Raw genomic sequence first — 20,806 nt, forward strand, 5'->3', positions numbered from 1 at the left:
TTTTTTTTCCAGGTAGTATTTATGAAATCAAACAATTTGAGTTAATTGCAGCATTGGGTTGAATTACTGCATTGGGTCCAATGACGGGATTAGGCATATATTCTTAATTTTCAAAGACCTGGTGTGCTCTTAATGCTTTCCTTTATTTTCTATCAACCTTGGCAAGTTTAAAGATATTATATTCAATTAGTTTTTACCTATAATTGCTATTCTTGTATTCCAGCGCTTTTGATGGTGATATAGTTGAAAGTTTATGTTGAAAATGGGAGACTTACAGTACTAAAATCCATTAATTCGGAGACTATGTTTCAGAAGTAAATTGATACACCCATGCCAAATTATACTGCTACTTCTGGCAAAGGTAAACATATTCATTGAATTGACATCTATAACAAATTCCAATTCCAGAACAGTCCTGTTAGTCATGGCTGTGAGGGAAATGTTATTTACTTCGTATTTAGAAGATAAAAAAGAGAAGTCTCACAATGGAAAGTTTTACTCATGCTAATATCGCTCTACATTGCTTTTAACTTTATGAATGTGCCTTATACTGCATTGAAGTGAAAAAAAGAAATATAAGAGATTGAAGAATATATTCCTAAACTTAGAGAACATAAGTGTACAACAACTCTCTCTTCTTGCTCTTAATAATGGAAATAGTATCATGCCCTTCTTAAGCCCCCTTCTTGTTGCAAAGAAAGATTGGAATAAAAAGGTATACCAAACAACATTTACCTGGAGGGAATGTTCCTGTGGTCGCTTGTGGAGTTTGTGATGTTTTTGAAGCTGTTGTCTCTATCAAAATCAAAAAAAGCTATTTAAGTGAAGGTTAGTTCTTTAGGTGCATCTCTTTATGTTAGAAGAAAAACAGACCATGAATAGATTTTGCAAATAGAAAATAATGAGCTTATTTGAACAGGCAGCTACCAGAGAAATATATATATTATGTGGACCCACTCTTGCTGCACAGATAGGCATAAAAAATAAAGTGTGTAAAGCTGCATTTACCTGGAGAAGATGTTCCCGTTGTTGCATGTGGCGCTTGTGATGTTTTTGAAGAAGTTGTTTCTAATGAAAAAGAAAAATGTTACTTATATAAGCTTTATTTCTATGGGTGTATTTCTTGAAGTGGGAATGGAAGGAAACCATGAATATGTCTCATAAAAGTTAATAATGCTCATTGCTGAGCTGTCATCCAGGTATGCTAGTTGAAACGATCAAACCTCACTCTTTAAATCCATGCCATGGACTATGGATGAAGGCAAACACATTATTACAGATGACTATCTTAATACATTTCTTGCAATTTGCAAAGGTAGAACATGTCACTAAAAACGATTTCTAGGTCACTCAGAAAGATTGGATCAGTTGACAAATTTCACTAAAACTTTTCATGGTAGCCATGAGCGTCATAAAGAGCTAAATAAAAGGAAAATTTCTATGACACGAAGAGAGGGTAATTTCCCAATGAAATTCATTATTCTTTCAAGAATGCGCTAAGGAAGGATAGATCATTCCATGGACACTTGCTAGCTAATAACCTAGACATATGTACTTATCAATAAAATGATAGAAAATTCAAGTCATTGAAATGAAAGTAAAACTTACTCATATATTCCCATCACTCCCACTGAATATTTTGAAGTTTGTCAGAAGCAAGGCTCCAATAAATATAGTCAATATAGAGATGTATTCTTCTGCAATACTAATTGGGGTTATGTGATACTAAACCACCCTTTTCACTGGAAGGATCTTTTTTTGGAATTTGACACCGGTAGCTCAATCAGATTATGTGCAATACCTATAAAGCCTACATCAACAATTTGTCTGAGATTTTCAGCGATAGCAAGATATTTTCGAATGGCCTAATTATTTTATACTCGATTTTTCTAAGGCTGACACAAATGACCATTTACACAATCTGTTTAACATATGAAGTAAGTAATCATGTTTGTCATACTTGATATAAGAACATATGTGGTGAAGTATGTCAAGGTAAGACCTTTTATGTAACCCAGGTAAGCACATTCCAATGACCTTTTTGTCAGAGAAGTAGAAAAGTTACAATTGTCTTTGTCTGTTTACCTGGATTGGTTTTTGCTGTTATTTCTGGTGTTTGAGTTGATGGTTTAGTTATGGTTGTTGTCTCTAAAATGATAGAGAAGATTTATTTAACCTTATAAATGTATGTTTCAGTTGAATTAAAAAAAGGCAATTGTGAAAGAATATTTACGTAAATTCACCCTAAATTGATGTATATTTCAGCAGCTCTGATTTTGTCATGAATAGGAACGCAGCTGCTAGTAACCATGGGCCTGATTTGTAAATGTAAGTTACAGTTTTGTAAATGTTTACTCTTTGTTGTAAGTTTACTACTTTTGATATTGATAAACTCAACTTGGAAAGTTAGTACAGAAATGTTAGTAACTTGTCTCCACCATGTGACTAATGCATTGGCTCACTCTTATGCTGGTGGTTGGCATACCTCCCTAAACCCTTCCCTGAGTCTCCTTAAACCCCTCTTACTCTTCCTTAATCACATCAACTTTAGTAGTAAGTCTTTTCCTTTTACCACTCATCCCCGTGTCCGTCCCACGTTCACTACTAAAACATATACTTACTTGGAAGAAGACTAGACAGTCAGGGAGCAAACTCCACACCATATGTTAGGTAAAACTTACATTTTATAGTACCTCATGTAGTGTGGTTTGTAGTACTAAAAGACATCCCACAATGTGCAGTTTGAGAGTCAGATCCATTGTTTTTTATAGAAAAATGTAATACTCTACAAAGGAAAGCTTTCACCTTTCTATAAATATCCAATATTACATTTGCGTTAGGATGTGTGTCCTGCATTTCACTTCCTTCAAAGGTCATGCTCAAATAAGCAGTGAAACAATGGAAAGAATGAATATGAAGGCCACAATCTAGGGCTAGGACTATTTAGGAAAGATATGTTGCCATAGTGACTGGAAATTATGGTAGGGATTTTCAAAGTTAGCAAGTGTTCTGAATTCTTATATGTGTTTATAATTTTTTTTTCCAGATAGTATTTATGAAATCAAACAATTTGAGTTAATTGCAGCATTGGGTTGAATTACTGCATTGGGTCCAATGACGGGATTAGGCATATATTCTTAATTTTCAAAGACCTGGTGTGCTCTTAATGCTTTCCTTTATTTTCTATCAACCTTGGCAAGTTTAAAGATATTATATTCAATTAGTTTTTACCTATAATTGCTATTCTTGTATTCCAGCGCTTTTGATGGTGATATAGTTGAAAGTTTATGTTGAAAATGGGAGACTTACAGTACTAAAATCCATTAATTCGGAGACTATGTTTCAGAAGTAAATTGATACACCCATGCCAAATTATACTGCTACTTCTGGCAAAGGTAAACATATTCATTGAATTGACATCTATAACAAATTCCAATTCCAGAACAGTCCTGTTAGTCATGGCTGTGAGGGAAATGTTATTTACTTCGTATTTAGAAGAAAAAAAAGAGAAGTCTCACAATGGAAAGTTTTACTCATGCTAACATCGCTCTACATTGCTTTTAACTTTATAAATGTGCCTTATACTGCATTGAAGTGAAAAAAAGAAATATAAGAGATTGAAGAATATATTCCTAAACTTAGAGAACATAAGTGTACAACAACTCTCTCTTCTTGCTCTTAATAATGGAAATAGTATCATGCCCTTCTTAAGCCCCCTTCTTGTTGCAAAGAAAGATGGGAATAAAAAGGTATACCAAACAACATTTACCTGGAGGGAATGTTCCTGTGGTCGCTTGTGGAGTTTGTGATGTTTTTGAAGCTGTTGTCTCTATCAAAATCAAAAAAAGCTATTTAAGTGAAGGTTAGTTCTTTAGGTGCATCTCTTTATGTTAGAAGAAAAACAGACCATGAATAGATTTTGCAAATAGAAAATAATGAGCTTATTTGAACAGGCAGCTACCAGAGAAATATATATATTATGTGGACCCACTCTTGCTGCACAGATAGGCATAAAAAATAAAGTGTGTAAAGCTGCATTTACCTGGAGAAGATGTTCCTGTGGTCGCTTGTGGAGTTTGTGATGTTTTTGAAGCTGTTGTCTCTATCAAAATCAAAAAAAGCTATTTAAGTGAAGGTTAGTTCTTTAATTGCATCTCTTTATGTTAGAAGAAAAACAGACCATGAATAGATTTTGCAAATAGAAAATAATGAGCTTATTTGAACAGGCAGCTACCAGAGAAATGTATATATTATGTGGACCCACTCTTGCTGCACAGATAGGCATAAAAAATAAAGTGTGTAAAGCTGCATTTACCTGGAGAAGATGTTCCCGTTGTTGCATGTGGCGCTTGTGATGTTTTTGAAGAAGTTGTTTCTAATGAAAAAGAAAAATGTTACTTATATAAGCTTTATTTCTATGGGTGTATTTCTTGAAGTGGGAATGGAAGGAAACCATGAATATGTCTCATAAAAGTTAATAATGCTCATTGGTGAGCTGTCATCCAGGTATGCTAGTTGAAACGATCAAACCTCACTCTTTAAATCCATGCCATGGACTATGGATGAAGGCAAACACATTATTACAGATGACTATCTTAATACATTTCTTGCAATTTGCAAAGGTAGAACATGTCACTAAAAACGATTTCTAGGTCACTCAGAAAGATTGGATCAGTTGACAAATTTCACTAAAACTTTTCATGGTAGCCATGAGCGTCATAAAGAGCTAAATAAAAGGAAAATTTCTATGACACGAAGAGAGGGTAATTTCCCAATGAAATTCATTATTCTTTCAAGAATGCGCTAAGGAAGGATAGATCATTCCATGGACACTTGCTAGCTAATAACCTAGACATATGTACTTATCAATAAAATGATAGAAAATTCAAGTCATTGAAATGAAAGTAAAACTTACTCATATTTTCCCATCACTCCCACTGAATATTTTGAAGTTTGTCAGAAGCAAGGCTCCAATAAATATAGTCAATATAGAGATGTATTCTTCTGCAATACTAATTGGGGTTATGTGATACTAAACCACCCTTTTCACTGGAAGGATATTGTTTTGGAATTTGACACCGGTAGCTCAATCAGATTATGGGCAATACCTATAAAGCCTACATCAACAATTTGTCTGAGATTTTCAGCGATAGCAAGATATTTTCGAATGGCCTAATTATTTTATACTCGATTTTTCTAAGGCTGACACAAATGACCATTTACACAATCTGTTTAACATATGAAGTAAGTAATCATGTTTGTCATACTTGATATAAGAACATATGTGGTGAAGTATGTCAAGGTAAGACCTTTTATGTAACCCAGGTAAGCACATTCCAATGACCTTTTTGTCAGAGAAGTAGAAAAGTTACAATTGTCTTTGTCTGTTTACCTGGATTGGTTTTTGCTGTTATTTCTGGTGTTTGAGTTGATGGTTTAGTTATGGTTGTTGTCTCTAAAATGATAGAGAAGATTTATTTAACCTTATAAATGTATGTTTCAGTTGAATTAAAAAAAGGCAATTGTGAAAGAATATTTACGTAAATTCACCCTAAATTGATGTATATTTCAGCAGCTCTGATTTTGTCATGAATAGGAACGCAGCTGCTAGTAACCATGGGCCTGATTTGTAAATTAAGTTACAGTTTTGTGAATGTTTACTCTTTGTTGTAAGTTTACTACTTTTGATATTGATAAACTCAACTTGGAAACTTAGTACAGAAATGTTAGTAACTTGTCTCCACCATGTGACTAATGCATTTGGCTCACTCTTATGCTGGTGGTTGGCATACCTCCCTAAACCCTTCCCTGACTCTCCTTAAACCCCTCTTACTCTTCCTTAATCACATCAACTTTAGTAGTAAGTCTTTTCCTTTTACCACTCATCCCCGTGTCCGTCCCACGTTCACTACTAAAACATATACTTACTTGGAAGAAGACTAGACAGTCAGGGAGCAAACTCCACACCAAATGTTAGGTAAAACTTACATTTTATAGTACCTCATGTAGTGTGGTTTGTAGTACTAAAAGACATCCCACAATGTGCAGTTTGAGAGTCAGATGCATCGTTTTTTATAGAAAAATGTAATACTCTTCAAAGGAAAGCTTTCACCTTTCTATAAATATCCAATATTACATTTGCTTTAGGATGTGTGTCCTGCATTTCACTTCCTTCAAAGGTCATGCTCAAATAAGCAGTGAAACAATGGAAAGAATGAATATGAAGGCCACAATCTAGGGCTAGGACTATTTAGGAAAGATATGTTGCCATAGTGACTGGAAATTATGGTAGGGATTTTCAAAGTTAGCAAGTGTTCTGAATTCTTATCTGTGTTTATAAAAAAAATTTCCAGGTAGTATTTATGAAATCAAACAATTTGAGTTAATTGCAGCATTGGGTTGAATTACTGTATTGGGTCCAATGACGGGATTAGGCATATATTCTTAATTTTCAAAGACCTGATGTGCTCTTAATGCTTTCCTTTATTTTCTATCAACCTTGGCAAGTTTAAAGATATTATATTCAATTAGTTTTTACCAATAATTGCTATTCTTGTATTCCAGCGCTTTTGATGGTGATATAGTTGAAAGTTTATGTTGAAAATGGGAGACTTACAGTATTAAAATCCATTAATTCGGAGACTATGTTTCAGAAGTAAATTGAAACACCCATGCCAAATTATACTGCTAATTCTGGCAAAGGTAAACATATTCATTGAATTGACATCTATAACAAATTCCAATTCCAGAACAGTCCTGATAGTCATGGCTGTGAGGGAAATGTTATTTACTTCGTATTTAGAAGAAAAAAAAGAGAAGTCTCACAATGGAAAGTTTTACTCATGCTAATATCGCTCTACATTGCTTTTAACTTTATGAATGTGCCTTATACTGCATTGAAGTGAAAAAAAGAAATGTAAGAGATTGAAGAATATATTCCTAAACTTAGAGAACATAAGTGTACAACAACTCTCTCTTCTTGCTCTTAATAATGGAAATAGTATCATGCCCTTCCTAAGCCCCCTTCTTGTTGCAAAGAAAGATGGGAATAAAAAGGAATACCAAACAACATTTACCTGGAGGGAATGTTCCTGTGGTCGCTTGTGGAGTTTGTGATGTTTTTGAAGCTGTTGTCTCTATCAAAATCAAAAAAAGCTATTTAAGTGAAGGTTAGTTCTTTAGGTGCATCTCTTTATGTTAGAAGAAAAACAGACCATGAATAGATTTTGCAAATAGAAAATAATGAGCTTATTTGAACAGGCAGCTACCAGAGAAATATATATATTATGTGGACCCACTCTTGCTGCACAGATAGGCATAAAAAATAAAGTGTGTAAAGCTGCATTTACCTGGAGAAGATGTTCCCGTTGTTGCATGTGGTGCTTGTGATGTTTTTGAAGAAGTTGTTATTAATGAAAAAGAAAAATGTTACTTATATAAGCTTTATTTCTATGGGTGTATTTCTTGAAGTGGGAATGGAAGGAAACCATGAATATGTCTCATAAAAGTTAATAATGCTCATTGGTGAGCTGTCATCCAGGTATGCTAGTTGAAACGATCAAACCTCACTCTTTAAATCCATGCCATGGACTATGGATGAAGGCAAACACATTATTACAGATGACTATCTTAATACATTTCTTGCAATTTGCAAAGGTAGAACATGTCACTAAAAACGATTTCTAGGTCACTCAGAAAGATTGGATCAGTTGACAAATTTCACTAAAACTTTTCATGGTAGCCATGAGCGTCATAAAGAGCTAAATAAAAGGAAAATTTCTATGACACGAAGAGAGGGTAATTTCCCAATGAAATTCATTATTCTTTCAAGAATGCGCTAAGGAAGGATAGATCATTCCATGGACACTTGCTAGCTAATAACCTAGACATATGTACTTATCAATAAAATGATAGAAAATTCAAGTCATTGAAATGAAAGTAAAACTTACTCATATATTCCCATCACTCCCACTGAATATTTTGAAGTTTGTCAGAAGCAAGGCTCCAATAAATATAGTCAATATAGAGATGTATTCTTCTGCAATACTAATTGGGGTTATGTGATACTAAACCACCCTTTTCACTGGAAGGATATTTTTTGGGAATTTGACACCGGTAGCTCAATCAGATTATGTGCAATACCTATAAAGCCTACATCAACAATTTGTCTGAGATTTTCAGCGATAGCAAGATATTTTCGAATGGCCTAATTATTTTATACTCGATTTTTCTAAGGCTGACACAAATGACCATTTACACAATCTGTTTAACATATGAAGTAAGTAATCATGTTTGTCATACTTGATATAAGAACATATGTGGTGAAGTATGTCAAGGTAAGACCTTTTATGTAACCCAGGAAGCAAATTCCAATGACCTTTTTGTCAGAGAAGTAGAAAAGTTACAATTGTCTTTGTCTGTTTACCTGGATTGGTTTTTGCTGTTATTTCTGGTGTTTGAGTTGATGGTTTAGTTATGGTTGTTGTCTCTAAAATGATAGAGAAGATTTATTTACCCTTATAAATGTATGTTTCAGTTGAATTAAAAAAAGGCAATTGTGAAAGAATATTTACGTAAATTCACCCTAAATTGATGTATATTTCAGCAGCTCTGATTTTGTCATGAATAGGAACGCAGCTGCTAGTAACCATGGGCCTGATTTGTAAATGTAAGTTACAGTTTTGTGAATGTTTACTCTTTGTTGTAAGTTTACTACTTTTGGTATTGATAAACTCAACTTGGAAACTTAGTACAGAAATGTTAGTAACTTGTCTCCACCATGTGACTAATGCATTTGGCTCACTCTTATGCTGGTGGTTGGCATACCTCCCTAAACCCTTCCCTGAGTCTCCTTAAACCCCTCTTACTCTTCCTTAATCACATCAACTTTAGTAGTAAGTCTTTTCCTTTTACCACTCATCCCCGTGTCCGTCCCACGTTCACTACTAAAACATATACTTACTTGGAAGAAAACTAGACAGTCAGGGAGCAAACTCCACACCATAAGTTAGGTAAAACTTAAATTTTATAGTACCTCATGTAGTGTGGTTTGTAGTACTAAAAGACATCCCACAATGTGCAGTTTGAGAGTCAGATCCATTGTTTTTTTTAAAAAAATGTAATACTCTACAAAGGAAAGCTTTCACCTTTCTATAAATATCCAATATTACATTTGCGTTAGGATGTGTGTCCTGCATTTCACTTCCTTCAAAGGTCATGCTCAAATAAGCAGTGAAACAATGGAAAGAATGAATATGAAGGCCACAATCTAGGGCTAGGACTATTTAGGAAAGATATGTTGCCATAGTGACTGGAAATTATGGTAGGGATTTTCAAAGTTAGCAAGTGTTCTGAATTCTTATATGTGTTTATAATTTTTTTTTCCAGGTAGTATTTATGAAATCAAACAATTTGAGTTAATTGCAGCATTGGGTTGAATTACTGCATTGGGTCCAATGACGGGATTAGGCATATATTCTTAATTTTCAAAGACCTGGTGTGCTCTTAATGCTTTCCTTTATTTTCTATCAACCTTGGCAAGTTTAAAGATATTATATTCAATTAGTTTTTACCTATAATTGCTATTCTTGTATTCCAGCGCTTTTGATGGAGATATAGTTGAAAGTTTATGTTGAAAATGGGAGACTTACAGTACTAAAATCCATTAATTCGGAGACTATGTTTCCGAAGTAAATTGATACACCCATGCCAAATTATACTGCTACTTCTGGCAAAGGTAAACATATTCATTGAATTGACATCTATAACAAATTCCAATTCCAGAACAGTCCTGTTAGTCATGGCTGTGAGGGAAATGTTATTTACTTCGTATTTAGAAGAAAAAAAAGAGAAGTCTTACAATGGAAAGTTTTACTCATGCTAATATCGCTCTACATTGCTTTTAACTTTATGAATGTGCCTTATACTGCATTGAAGTGAAAAAAAGAAATATAAGAGATTGAAGAATATATTCCTAAACTTAGAGAACATAAGTGTACAACAACTCTCTCTTCTTGCTCTTAATAATGGAAATAGTATCATGCCCTTCTTAAGCCCCCTTCTTGTTGCAAAGAAAGATTGGAATAAAAAGGTATACCAAACAACATTTACCTGGAGGGAATGTTCCTGTGGTCGCTTGTGGAGTTTGTGATGTTTTTGAAGCTGTTGTCTCTATCAAAATCAAAAAAAGCTATTTAAGTGAAGGTTAGTTCTTTAATTGCATCTCTTTATGTTAGAAGAAAAACAGACCATGAATAGATTTTGCAAATAGAAAATAATGAGCTTATTTGAACAGGCAGCTACCAGAGAAATTTATATATTATGTGGACCCACTCTTGCTGCACAGATAGGCATAAAAAATAAAGTGTGTAAAGCTGCATTTACCTGGAGAAGATGTTCCCGTTGTTGCATGTGGCGCTTGTGATGTTTTTGAAGAAGTTGTTTCTAATGAAAAAGAAAAATGTTACTTATATAAGCTTTATTTCTATGGGTGTATTTCTTGAAGTGGGAATGGAAGGAAACCATGAATATGTCTCATAAAAGTTAATAATGCTCATTGGTGAGCTGTCATCCAGGTATGCTAGTTGAAACGATCAAACCTCACTCTTTAAATCCATGCCATGGACTATGGATGAAGGCAAACACATTATTACAGATGACTATCTTAATACATTTCTTGCAATTTGCAAAGGTAGAACATGTCACTAAAAACGATTTCTAGGTCACTCAGAAAGATTGGATCAGTTGACAAATTTCACTAAAACTTTTCATGGTAGCCATGAGCGTCATAAAGAGCTAAATAAAAGGAAAATTTCTATGACACGAAGAGAGGGTAATTTCCCAATGAAATTCATTATTCTTTCAAGAATGCGCTAAGGAAGGATAGATCATTCCATGGACACTTGCTAGCTAATAACCTAGACATATGTACTTATCAATAAAATGATAGAAAATTCAAGTCATTGAAATGAAAGTAAAACTTACTCATATATTCCCATCACTCCCACTAAATATTTTGAAGTTTGTCAGAAGCAAGGCTCCAATAAATATAGTCAATATAGAGATGTATTCTTCTGCAATACTAATTGGGGTTATGTGATACTAAACCACCCTTTTCACTGGAAGGATATTGTTTTGGAATTTGACACCGGTAGCTCAATCAGATTATGGGCAATACCTATAAAGCCTACATCAACAATTTGTCTGAGATTTTCAGCGATAGCAAGATATTTTCGAATGGCCTAATTATTTTATACTCGATTTTTCTAAGGCTGACACAAATGACCATTTACACAATCTGTTTAACATATGAAGTAAGTAATCATGTTTGTCATACTTGATATAAGAACATATGTGGTGAAGTATGTCAAGGTAAGACCTTTTATGTAACCCAGGTAAGCACATTCCAATGACCTTTTTGTCAGAGAAGTAGAAAAGTTACAATTGTCTTTGTCTGTTTACCTGGATTGGTTTTTGCTGTTATTTCTGGTGTTTGAGTTGATGGTTTAGTTATGGTTGTTGTCTCTAAAATGATAGAGAAGATTTATTTAACCTTATAAATGTATGTTTCAGTTGAATTAAAAAAAGGCAATTGTGAAAGAATATTTACGTAAATTCACCCTAAATTGATGTATATTTCAGCAGCTCTGATTTTGTCATGAATAGGAACGCAGCTGCTAGTAACCATGGGCCTGATTTGTAAATGTAAGTTACAGTTTTGTGAATGTTTACTCTTTGTTGTAAGTTTACTACTTTTGATATTGATAAACTCAACTTGGAAACTTAGTACAGAAATGTTAGTAACTTGTCTCCACCATGTGACTAATGCATTTGGCTCACTCTTATGCTGGTGGTTGGCATACCTCCCTAAACCCTTCCCTGACTCTCCTTAAACCCTTCTTACTCTTCCTTAATCACATCAACTTTAGTAGTAAGTCTTTTCCTTTTACCACTCATCCCCGTGTCCGTCCCACGTTCACTACTAAAACATATACTTACTTGGAAGAAGACTAGACAGTCAGGGAGCAAACTCCACACCAAATGTTAGGTAAAACTTACATTTTATAGTACCTCATGTAGTGTGGTTTGTAGTACTAAAAGACATCCCACAATGTGCAGTTTGAGAGTCAGATCCATCGTTTTTTATAGAAAAATGTAATACTCTACAAAGGAAAGCTTTCACCTTTCTATAAATATCCAATATTACATTTGCTTTAGGATGTGTGTCCTGCATTTCACTTCCTTCAAAGGTCATGCTCAAATAAGCAGTGAAACAATGGAAAGAATGAATATGAAGGCCACGATCTAGGGCTAGGGCTATTTAGGAAAGATATGTTGCCATAGTGACTGGAAATTATGGTAGGGATTTTCAAAGTTAGCAAGTGTTCTGAATTCTTATATGTGTTTATAAAACATTTTTCCAGGTAGTATTTATGAAATCAAACAATTTGAGTTAATTGCAGCATTGGGTTGAATTACTGCATTGGGTCCAATGACGGGATTAGGCATATATTCTTAATTTTCAAAGACCTGGTGTGCTCTTAATGCTTTCCTTTATTTTCTATCAACCTTGGCAAGTTTAAAGATATTATATTCAATTAGTTTTTACCAATAATTGCTATTCTTGTATTCCAGCGCTTTTGATGGTGATATAGTTGAAAGTTTATTTTGAAAATGGGAGACTTACAGTATTAAAATCCATTAATTCGGAGACTATGTTTCAGAAGTAAATTGAAACACCCATGCCAAATTATACTGCTACTTCTGGCAAAGGAAACATATTCATTGAATTGACATCTATAACAAATTCCAATTCCAGAACAGTCCTGTTAGTCATGGCTGTGAGGGAAATGTTATTTACTTCGTATTTAGAAGAAAAAAAAGAGAAGTCTCACAATGGAAAGTTTTACTCATGCTACTATCGCTCTACATTGCTTTTAACTTTATGAATGTGCCTTATACTGCATTGAAGTGAAAAAAAGAAATGTAAGAGATTGAAGAATATATTCCTAAACTTAGAGAACATAAGTGTACAACAACTCTCTCTTCTTGCTCTTAATAATGGAAATAGTATCATGCCCTTCTTAAGCCCCCTTCTTGTTGCAAAGAAAGATGGGAATAAAAAGGTATACCAAACAACATTTACCTGGAGGGAATGTTCCTGTGGTCGCTTGTGGAGTTTGTGATGTTTTTGAAGCTGTTGTCTCTATCAAAATCAAAAAAAGCTATTTAAGTGAAGGTTAGTTCTTTAGGTGCATCTCTTTATGTTAGAAGAAAAACAGACCATGAATAGATTTTGCAAATAGAAAATAATGAGCTTATTTGAACAGGCAGCTACCAGAGAAATATATATATTATGTGGACCCACTCTTGCTGCACAGACAGGCATAAAAAATAAAGTGTGTAAAGCTGCATTTACCTGGAGAAGATGTTCCCGTTGTTGCATGTGGCACTTGTGATGTTTTTGAAGAAGTTGTTTCTAATGAAAAAGAAAAATGTTACTTATATAAGCTTTATTTCTATGGGTGTATTTCTTGAAGTGGGAATGGAAGGAAACCATGAATATGTCTCATAAAAGTTAATAATGCTCATTGGTGAGCTGTCATCCAGGTATGCTAGTTGAAACGATCAAACCTCACTCTTTAAATCCATGCAATGGACTATGGATGAAGGCAAACACATTATTACAGATGACTAGCTTAATACATTTCTTGCAATTTGCAAAGGTAGAACATGTCACTAAAAACGATTTCTAGGTCACTCAGAAAGATTGGATCAGTTGACAAATTTCACTAAAACTTTTCATGGTAGCCATGAGCGTCATAAGGAGCTAAATAAAAGGAAAATTTCTATGACACGAAGAGAGGGTAATTTCTCAATGAAATTCATTATTCTTTCAAGAATGCGCTAAGGAAGGATAGATCATTCCATGGACACTTGCTAGCTAATAACCTAAACATATGTACTTATCAATAAAATGATAGAAAATTCAAGTCATTGAAATGAAAGTAAAACTTACTCATATATTCCCATCACTCCCACTGAATATTTTGAAGTTTGTCAGAAGCAAGGCTCCAATAAATATAGTCAATATAGAGATGTATTCTTCTGCAATACTAATTGGGGTTATGTGATACTAAACCACCCTTTTCACTGGAAGGATATTTTTTGGGAATTTGACACCGGTAGCTCAATCAGATTATGTGCAATACCTATAAAGCCTACATCAACAATTTGTCTGAGATTTTCAGCGATAGCAAGATATTTTCTAATGGCCTAATTATTTTATACTCGATTTTTCTAAGGCTGACACAAATGACCATTTACACAATCTGTTTAACATATGAAGTGAGTAATGTTTGTCATACTTGATATAAGAATATATGTGGTGAAGCATGTCAAGGTAAGACCTTTTATGTAACCCAGGTAAGCACATTCCAATGACCTTTTTGTCAGAGAAGTAGAAAAGTTACAATTGTCTTTGTCTGTTTACCTGGATTGGTTTTTGCTGTTATTTCTGGTGTTTGAGTTGATGGTTTAGTTATGGTTGTTGTCTCTAAAATGATAGAGAAGATTTATTTAACCTTATAAATGTATGTTTCAGTTGAATTAAAAAAAGGCAATTGTGAAAGAATATTTACGTAAATTCACCCTAAATTGATCTATATTTCAGCAGCTCTGATTTTGTCATGAATAGGAACGCAGCTGCTAGTAACCATGGGCCTGATTTGTAAATGTAAGTTACAGTTTTGTGAATGTTTACTCTTTGTTGTAAGTTTACTACTTTTGGTATTGATAAACTCAACTTGGAAACTTAGTACAGAAATGTTAGTAACTTGTCTCCACCATGTGACTAATGCATTTGGCTCACTCTTATGCTGGTGGTTGGCATACCTCCCTAAACCCTTCCCTGAGTCTCCTTAAACCCCTCTTACTCTTCCTTAATCACATCAACTTTAGTAGTAAGTCTTTTCCTTTTACCACTCATCCCCGTGTCCGTCCCACGTTCACTACTAAAACATATACTTACTTGGAAGAAAACTAGACAGTCAGGGAGCAAACTCCACACCATAAGTTAGGTAAAACTTACATTTTATAGTACCTCATGTAGTGTGGTTTGTAGTACTAAAAGACATCCCACAATGTGCAGTTTGAGAGTCAGATCCATTGTTTTTTATAGAAAAATGTAATACTCTACAAAGGAAAGCTTTCACCTTTCTATAAATATCCAATATTACATTTGCGTTAGGATGTGTGTCCTGCATTTCACTTCCTTCAAAGGTCATGCTCAAATAAGCAGTGAAACAATTGAAAGAATGAATACGAAGGCCACAATCTAGGGCTAGGACTATTTAGGAAAGATATGTTGCCATAGTGACTGGAAATTATGGTAGGGATTTTCAAAGTTAGCAAGTGTTCTGAATTCTTATATGTGTTTATAATTTTTTTTTCCAGGTAGTATTTAAGAAATCAAACAATTTGAGTTAATTGCAGCATTGGGTTGAATTACTGCATTGGGTCCAATGACGGGATTAGGCATATATTCTTAATTTTCAAAGACCTGGTGTGCTCTTAATGCTTTCCTTTATTTTCTATCAACCTTGGCAAGTTTAAAGATATTATATTCAATTAGTTTTTACCTATAATTGCTATTCTTGTATTCCAGCGCTTTTGATGGTGATATAGTTGAAAGTTTATGTTGAAAATGGGAGACTTACAGTACTAAAATCCATTAATTCGGAGACTATGTTTCAGAAGTAAATTGATACACCCATGCCAAATTATACTGCTACTTCTGGCAAAGGTAAACATATTCATTGAATTGACATCTATAACAAATTCCAATTCCAGAACAGTCCTGTTAGTCATGGCTGTGAGGGAAATGTTATTTACTTCGTATTTAGAAGAAAAAAAAGAGAAGTCTCACAATGGAAAGTTTTACTCAAGCTAATATCGCTCTACATTGCTTTTAACTTTATGAATGTGCCTTATACTGCATTGAAGTGAAAAAAAGAAATATAAGAGATTGAAGAATATATTCCTAAACTTAGAGAACATAAGTGTACAACAACTCTCTCTTCTTGCTCTTAATAATGGAAATAGTATCATGCCCTTCTTAAGCCCCCTTCTTGTTGCAAAGAAAGATGGGAATAAAAAGGTATACCAAACAACATTTACCTGGAGGGAATGTTCCTGTGGTCGCTTGTGGAGTTTGTGATGTTTTTGAAGCTGTTGTCTCTATCAAAATCAAAAAAAGCTATTTAAGTGAATGTTAGTTCTTTAGGTGCATCTCTTTATGTTAGAAGAAAAACAGAACATGAATAGATTTTGCAAATAGAAAATAATGAGCTTATTTGAACAGGCAGCTACCAGAGAAATATATATATTATGTGGACCCACTCTTGCTGCACAGATAGGCATAAAAAATAAAGTGTGTAAAGCTGCATTTACCTGGAGAAGATGTTCCCGTTGTTGCATGTGGCGCTTGTGATGTTTTTGAAGAAGTTGTTTCTAATGAAAAAGAAAAATGTTACTTATATAAGCTTTATTTCTATGGGTGTATTTCTTGAAGTGGGAATGGAAGGAAACCATGAATATGTCTCATAAAAGTTAATAATGCTCATTGTTGAGCTGTCATCCAGGTATGCTAGTTGAAACGATCAAACCTCACTCTTTAAATCCATGCCATGGACTATGGATGAAGGCAAACACATTATTACAGATGACTATCTTAATACATTTCTTGCAATTTGCAAAGGTAGAACATGTCACTAAAAACGATTTCTAGGTCACTCAGAAAGATTGGATCAGTTGACAAATTTCACTAAAACTTTTCATGGTAGCCATGAGCGTCATAAAGAGCTAAATAAAAGGAAAATTTCTATGACACGAAGAGAGGGTAATTTCCCAATGAAATTCATTATTCTTTCAAGAATGCGCTAAGGAAGGATAGATCATTCCATGGACACTTGCTAGCTAATAACCTAGACATATGTACTTATCAATAAAATGATAGAAAATTCAAGTCATTGAAATGAAAGTAAAACTTACTCATATATTCCCATCACTCCCACTGAATATTTTGAAGTTTGTCAGAAGCAAGGCTCCAATAAATATAGTCAATATAGAGATGTATTCTTCTGCAATACTAATTGGGGTTATGTGATACTAAACCACCCTTTTCACTGGAAGGATATTGTTTTGGAATTTGACACCGGTAGCTCAATCAGATTATGGGCAATACCTATAAAGCCTACATCAACAATTTGTCTGAGATTTTCAGCGATAGCAAGATATTTTCGAATGGCCTAATTATTTTATACTCGATTTTTCTAAGGCTGACACAAATGACCATTTACACAATCTGTTTAACATATGAAGTAAGTAATCATGTTTGTCATACTTGATATAAGAACATATGTGGTGAAGTATGTCAAGGTAAGACCTTTTATGTAACCCAGGTAAGCACATTCCAATGACCTTTTTGTCAGAGAAGTAGAAAAGTTACAATTGTCTTTGTCTGTTTACCTGGATTGGTTTTTGCTGTTATTTCTGGTGTTTGAGTTGATGGTTTAGTTATGGTTGTTGTCTCTAAAATGATAGAGAAGATTTATTTAACCTTATAAATGTATGTTTCAGTTGAATTAAAAAAAGGCAATTGTGAAAGAATATTTACGTAAATTCACCCTAAATTGATGTATATTTCACCAGCTCTGATTTTGTCATGAATAGGAACGCAGCTGCTAGTAACCATGGGCCTGATTTGTAAATGTAAGTTACAGTTTTGTGAATGTTTACTCTTTATTGTAAGTTTACTACTTTTGATATTGATAAACTCAACTTGGAAACTTAGTACAGAAATGTTAGTAACTTGTCTCCACCATGTGACTAATGCATTTGGCTCACTCTTATGCTGGTGGTTGGCATACCTCCCTAAACCCTTCCCTGACTCTCCTTAAACCCCTCTTACTCTTCCTTAATCACATCAACTTTAGTAGTAAGTCTTTTCCTTTTACCACTCATCCCTGTGTCCGTCCCACGTTCACTACTAAAACATATACTTACTTGGAAGAAGACTAGACAGTCAGGGAGCAAACTCCACACCAAATATTAGGTAAAACTTACATTTTATAGTACCTCATGTAGTGTGGTTTGTAGTACTAAAAGACATCCCACAATGTGCAGTTTGAGAGTCAGATCCATCGTTTTTTATAGAAAAATGTAATACTCTACAAAGGAAAGCTTTCACCTTTCTATAAATATCCAATATTACATTTGCTTTAGGATGTGTGTCCTGCATTTCACTTCCTTCAAAGGTCATGCTCAAATAAGCAGTGAAACAATGGAAAGAATGAATATGAAGGCCACAATCTAGGGCTAGGACTATTTAGGAAAGATATGTTGCCATAGTGACTGGAAATTATGGTAGAGATTTTCAAAGTTAGCAAGTGTTCTGAATTCTTATATGTGTTTATAATTTTTTTTTCCAGGTAGTATTTATGAAATCAAACAATTTGAGTTAATTGCAGCATTGGGTTGAATTACTGCATTGGGTCCAATGACGGGATTAGGCATATATTCTTAATTTTCAAAGACCTGGTGTGCTCTTAATGCTTTCCTTTATTTTATATCAACCTTGGCAAGTTTAAAGATATTATATTCAATTAGTTTTTACCTATAATTGCTATTCTTGTATTCCAGCGCTTTTGATGGTGATATAGTTGAAAGTTTATGTTGAAAATGGGAGACTTACAGTACTAAAATCCATTAATTCGGAGACTATGTTTCAGAAGTAAATTGATACACCCATGCCAAATTATACTGCTACTTCTGGCAAAGGTAAACATATTCATTGAATTGACATCTATAACAAATTCCAATTCCAGAACAGTCCTGTTAGTCATGGCTGTGAGGGAAATGTTATTTACTTCGTATTTAGAAGAAAAAAAAGAGAAGTCTCACAATGGAAAGTTTTACTCAAGCTAATATCGCTCTACATTGCTTTTAACTTTATAAATGTGCCTTATACTGCATTGAAGTGAAAAAAAGAAATATAAGAGATTGAAGAATATATTCCTAAACTTAGAGAACATAAGTGTACAACAACTCTCTCTTCTTGCTCTTAATAATGGAAATAGTATCATGCCTTTCTTAAGCCCCCTTCTTGTTGCAAAGAAAGATGGGAATAAAAAGGTATACCAAACAACATTTACCTGGAGGGAATGTTCCTGTGGTCGCTTGTGGAGTTTGTGATGTTTTTGAAGCTGTTGTCTCTATCAAAATCAAAAAAAGCTATTTAAGTGAAGGTTAGTTCTTTAGGTGCATCTCTTTATGTTAGAAGAAAAACAGACCATGAATAGATTTTGCAAATAGAAAATAATGAGCTTATTTGAACAGGCAGCTACCAGAGAAATATATATATTATGTGGACCCACGCTTGCTGCACAGATAGGCATAAAAAATAAAGTGTGTAAAGCTGCATTTACCTGGAGAAGATGTTCCCGTTGTTGCATGTGGCGCTTGTGATGTTTTTGAAGAAGTTGTTTCTAATGAAAAAGAAAAATGTTACTTATATAAGCTTTATTTCTATGGGTGTATTTCTTGAAGTGGGAATGGAAGGAAACCATGAATATGTCTCATAAAAGTTAATAATGCTCATTGGTGAGCTGTCATCCAGGTATGCTAGTTGAAACGATCAAACCTCACTCTTTAAATCCATGCCATGGACTATGGATGAAGGCAAACACATTATTACAGATGACTATCTTAATACATTTCTTGCAATTTGCAAAGTTAGAACATGTCACTAAAAACGATTTCTAGGTCACTCAGAAAGATTGGATCAGTTGACAAATTTCACTAAAACTTTTCATGGTAGCCATGAGCGTCATAAAGAGCTAAATAAAAGGACAATTTCTATGACACGAAGAGAGGGTAATTTCCCAATGAAATTCATTATTCTTTCAAGAATGCGCTAAGGAAGGATAGATCATTCCATGGACACTTGCTAGCTAATAACCTAGACATATGTACTTATCAATAAAATGATAGAAAATTCAAGTCATTGAAATGAAAGTAAAACTTACTCATATATTCCCATCACTCCCACTGAATATTTTGAAGTTTGTCAGAAGCAAGGCTCCAATAAATATAGTCAATATAGAGATGTATTCTTCTGCAATACTAATTGGGGTTATGTGATACTAAACCACCCTTTTCACTGGAAGGATATTGTTTTGGAATTTGACACCGGTAGCTCAATCAGATTATGGGCAATACCTATAAAGCCTACATCAACAATTTGTCTGAGATTTTCAGCGATAGCAAGATATTTTCGAATGGCCTAATTATTTTATACTCGATTTTTCTAAGGCTGACACAAATGACCATTTACACAATCTGTTTAACATATGAAGTAAGTAATCATGTTTGTCATACTTGATATAAGAACATATGTGGTGAAGTATGTCAAGGTAAGACCTTTTATGTAACCCAGGTAAGCACATTCCAATGACCTTTTTGTCAGAGAAGTAGAAAAGTTACAATTGTTTTTGTCTGTTTACCTGGATTGGTTTTTGCTGTTATTTCTGGTGTTTGAGTTGATGGTTTAGTTATGGTTGTTGTCTCTAAAATGATAGAGAAGATTTATTTAACCTTATAAATGTATGTTTCAGTTGAATTAAAAAAAGGCAATTGTGAAAGAATATTTACGTAAATTCACCCTAAATTGATGTATATTTCAGCAGCTCTGATTTTGTCATGAATAGGAACGCAGCTGCTAGTAACCATGGGCCTGATTTGTAAATGT

At 34.0% G+C, this 20,806-nt stretch overlaps 1 protein-coding gene across 1 annotated transcript in view; it reads right to left on the reverse strand.

Annotated features, from left to right (window-relative positions):
* Positions 1–20,806, reverse strand: part of LOC138301685 (putative uncharacterized protein DDB_G0282133) — a 198,864-nt gene that overhangs the window by 68,731 nt on the left and 109,327 nt on the right. Inside the window, exons 37-42 of the mRNA XM_069242200.1 lie at positions 19,485–19,544; positions 16,450–16,509; positions 13,418–13,477; positions 10,384–10,443; positions 4,316–4,375; positions 1,009–1,068 (exon numbers count right to left, since the gene is read on the reverse strand). Of these exons, the coding sequence (XP_069098301.1) occupies positions 1,009–1,068; positions 4,316–4,375; positions 10,384–10,443; positions 13,418–13,477; positions 16,450–16,509; positions 19,485–19,544 (360 nt within the window). The remainder of the gene's footprint in view (positions 1–1,008; positions 1,069–4,315; positions 4,376–10,383; positions 10,444–13,417; positions 13,478–16,449; positions 16,510–19,484; positions 19,545–20,806) is intronic.

Source organism: Pleurodeles waltl, chromosome 6 (genome assembly GCF_031143425.1).
Source record: "Pleurodeles waltl isolate 20211129_DDA chromosome 6, aPleWal1.hap1.20221129, whole genome shotgun sequence".
Taxonomy (NCBI): Eukaryota; Metazoa; Chordata; class Amphibia; order Caudata; family Salamandridae; genus Pleurodeles; species Pleurodeles waltl.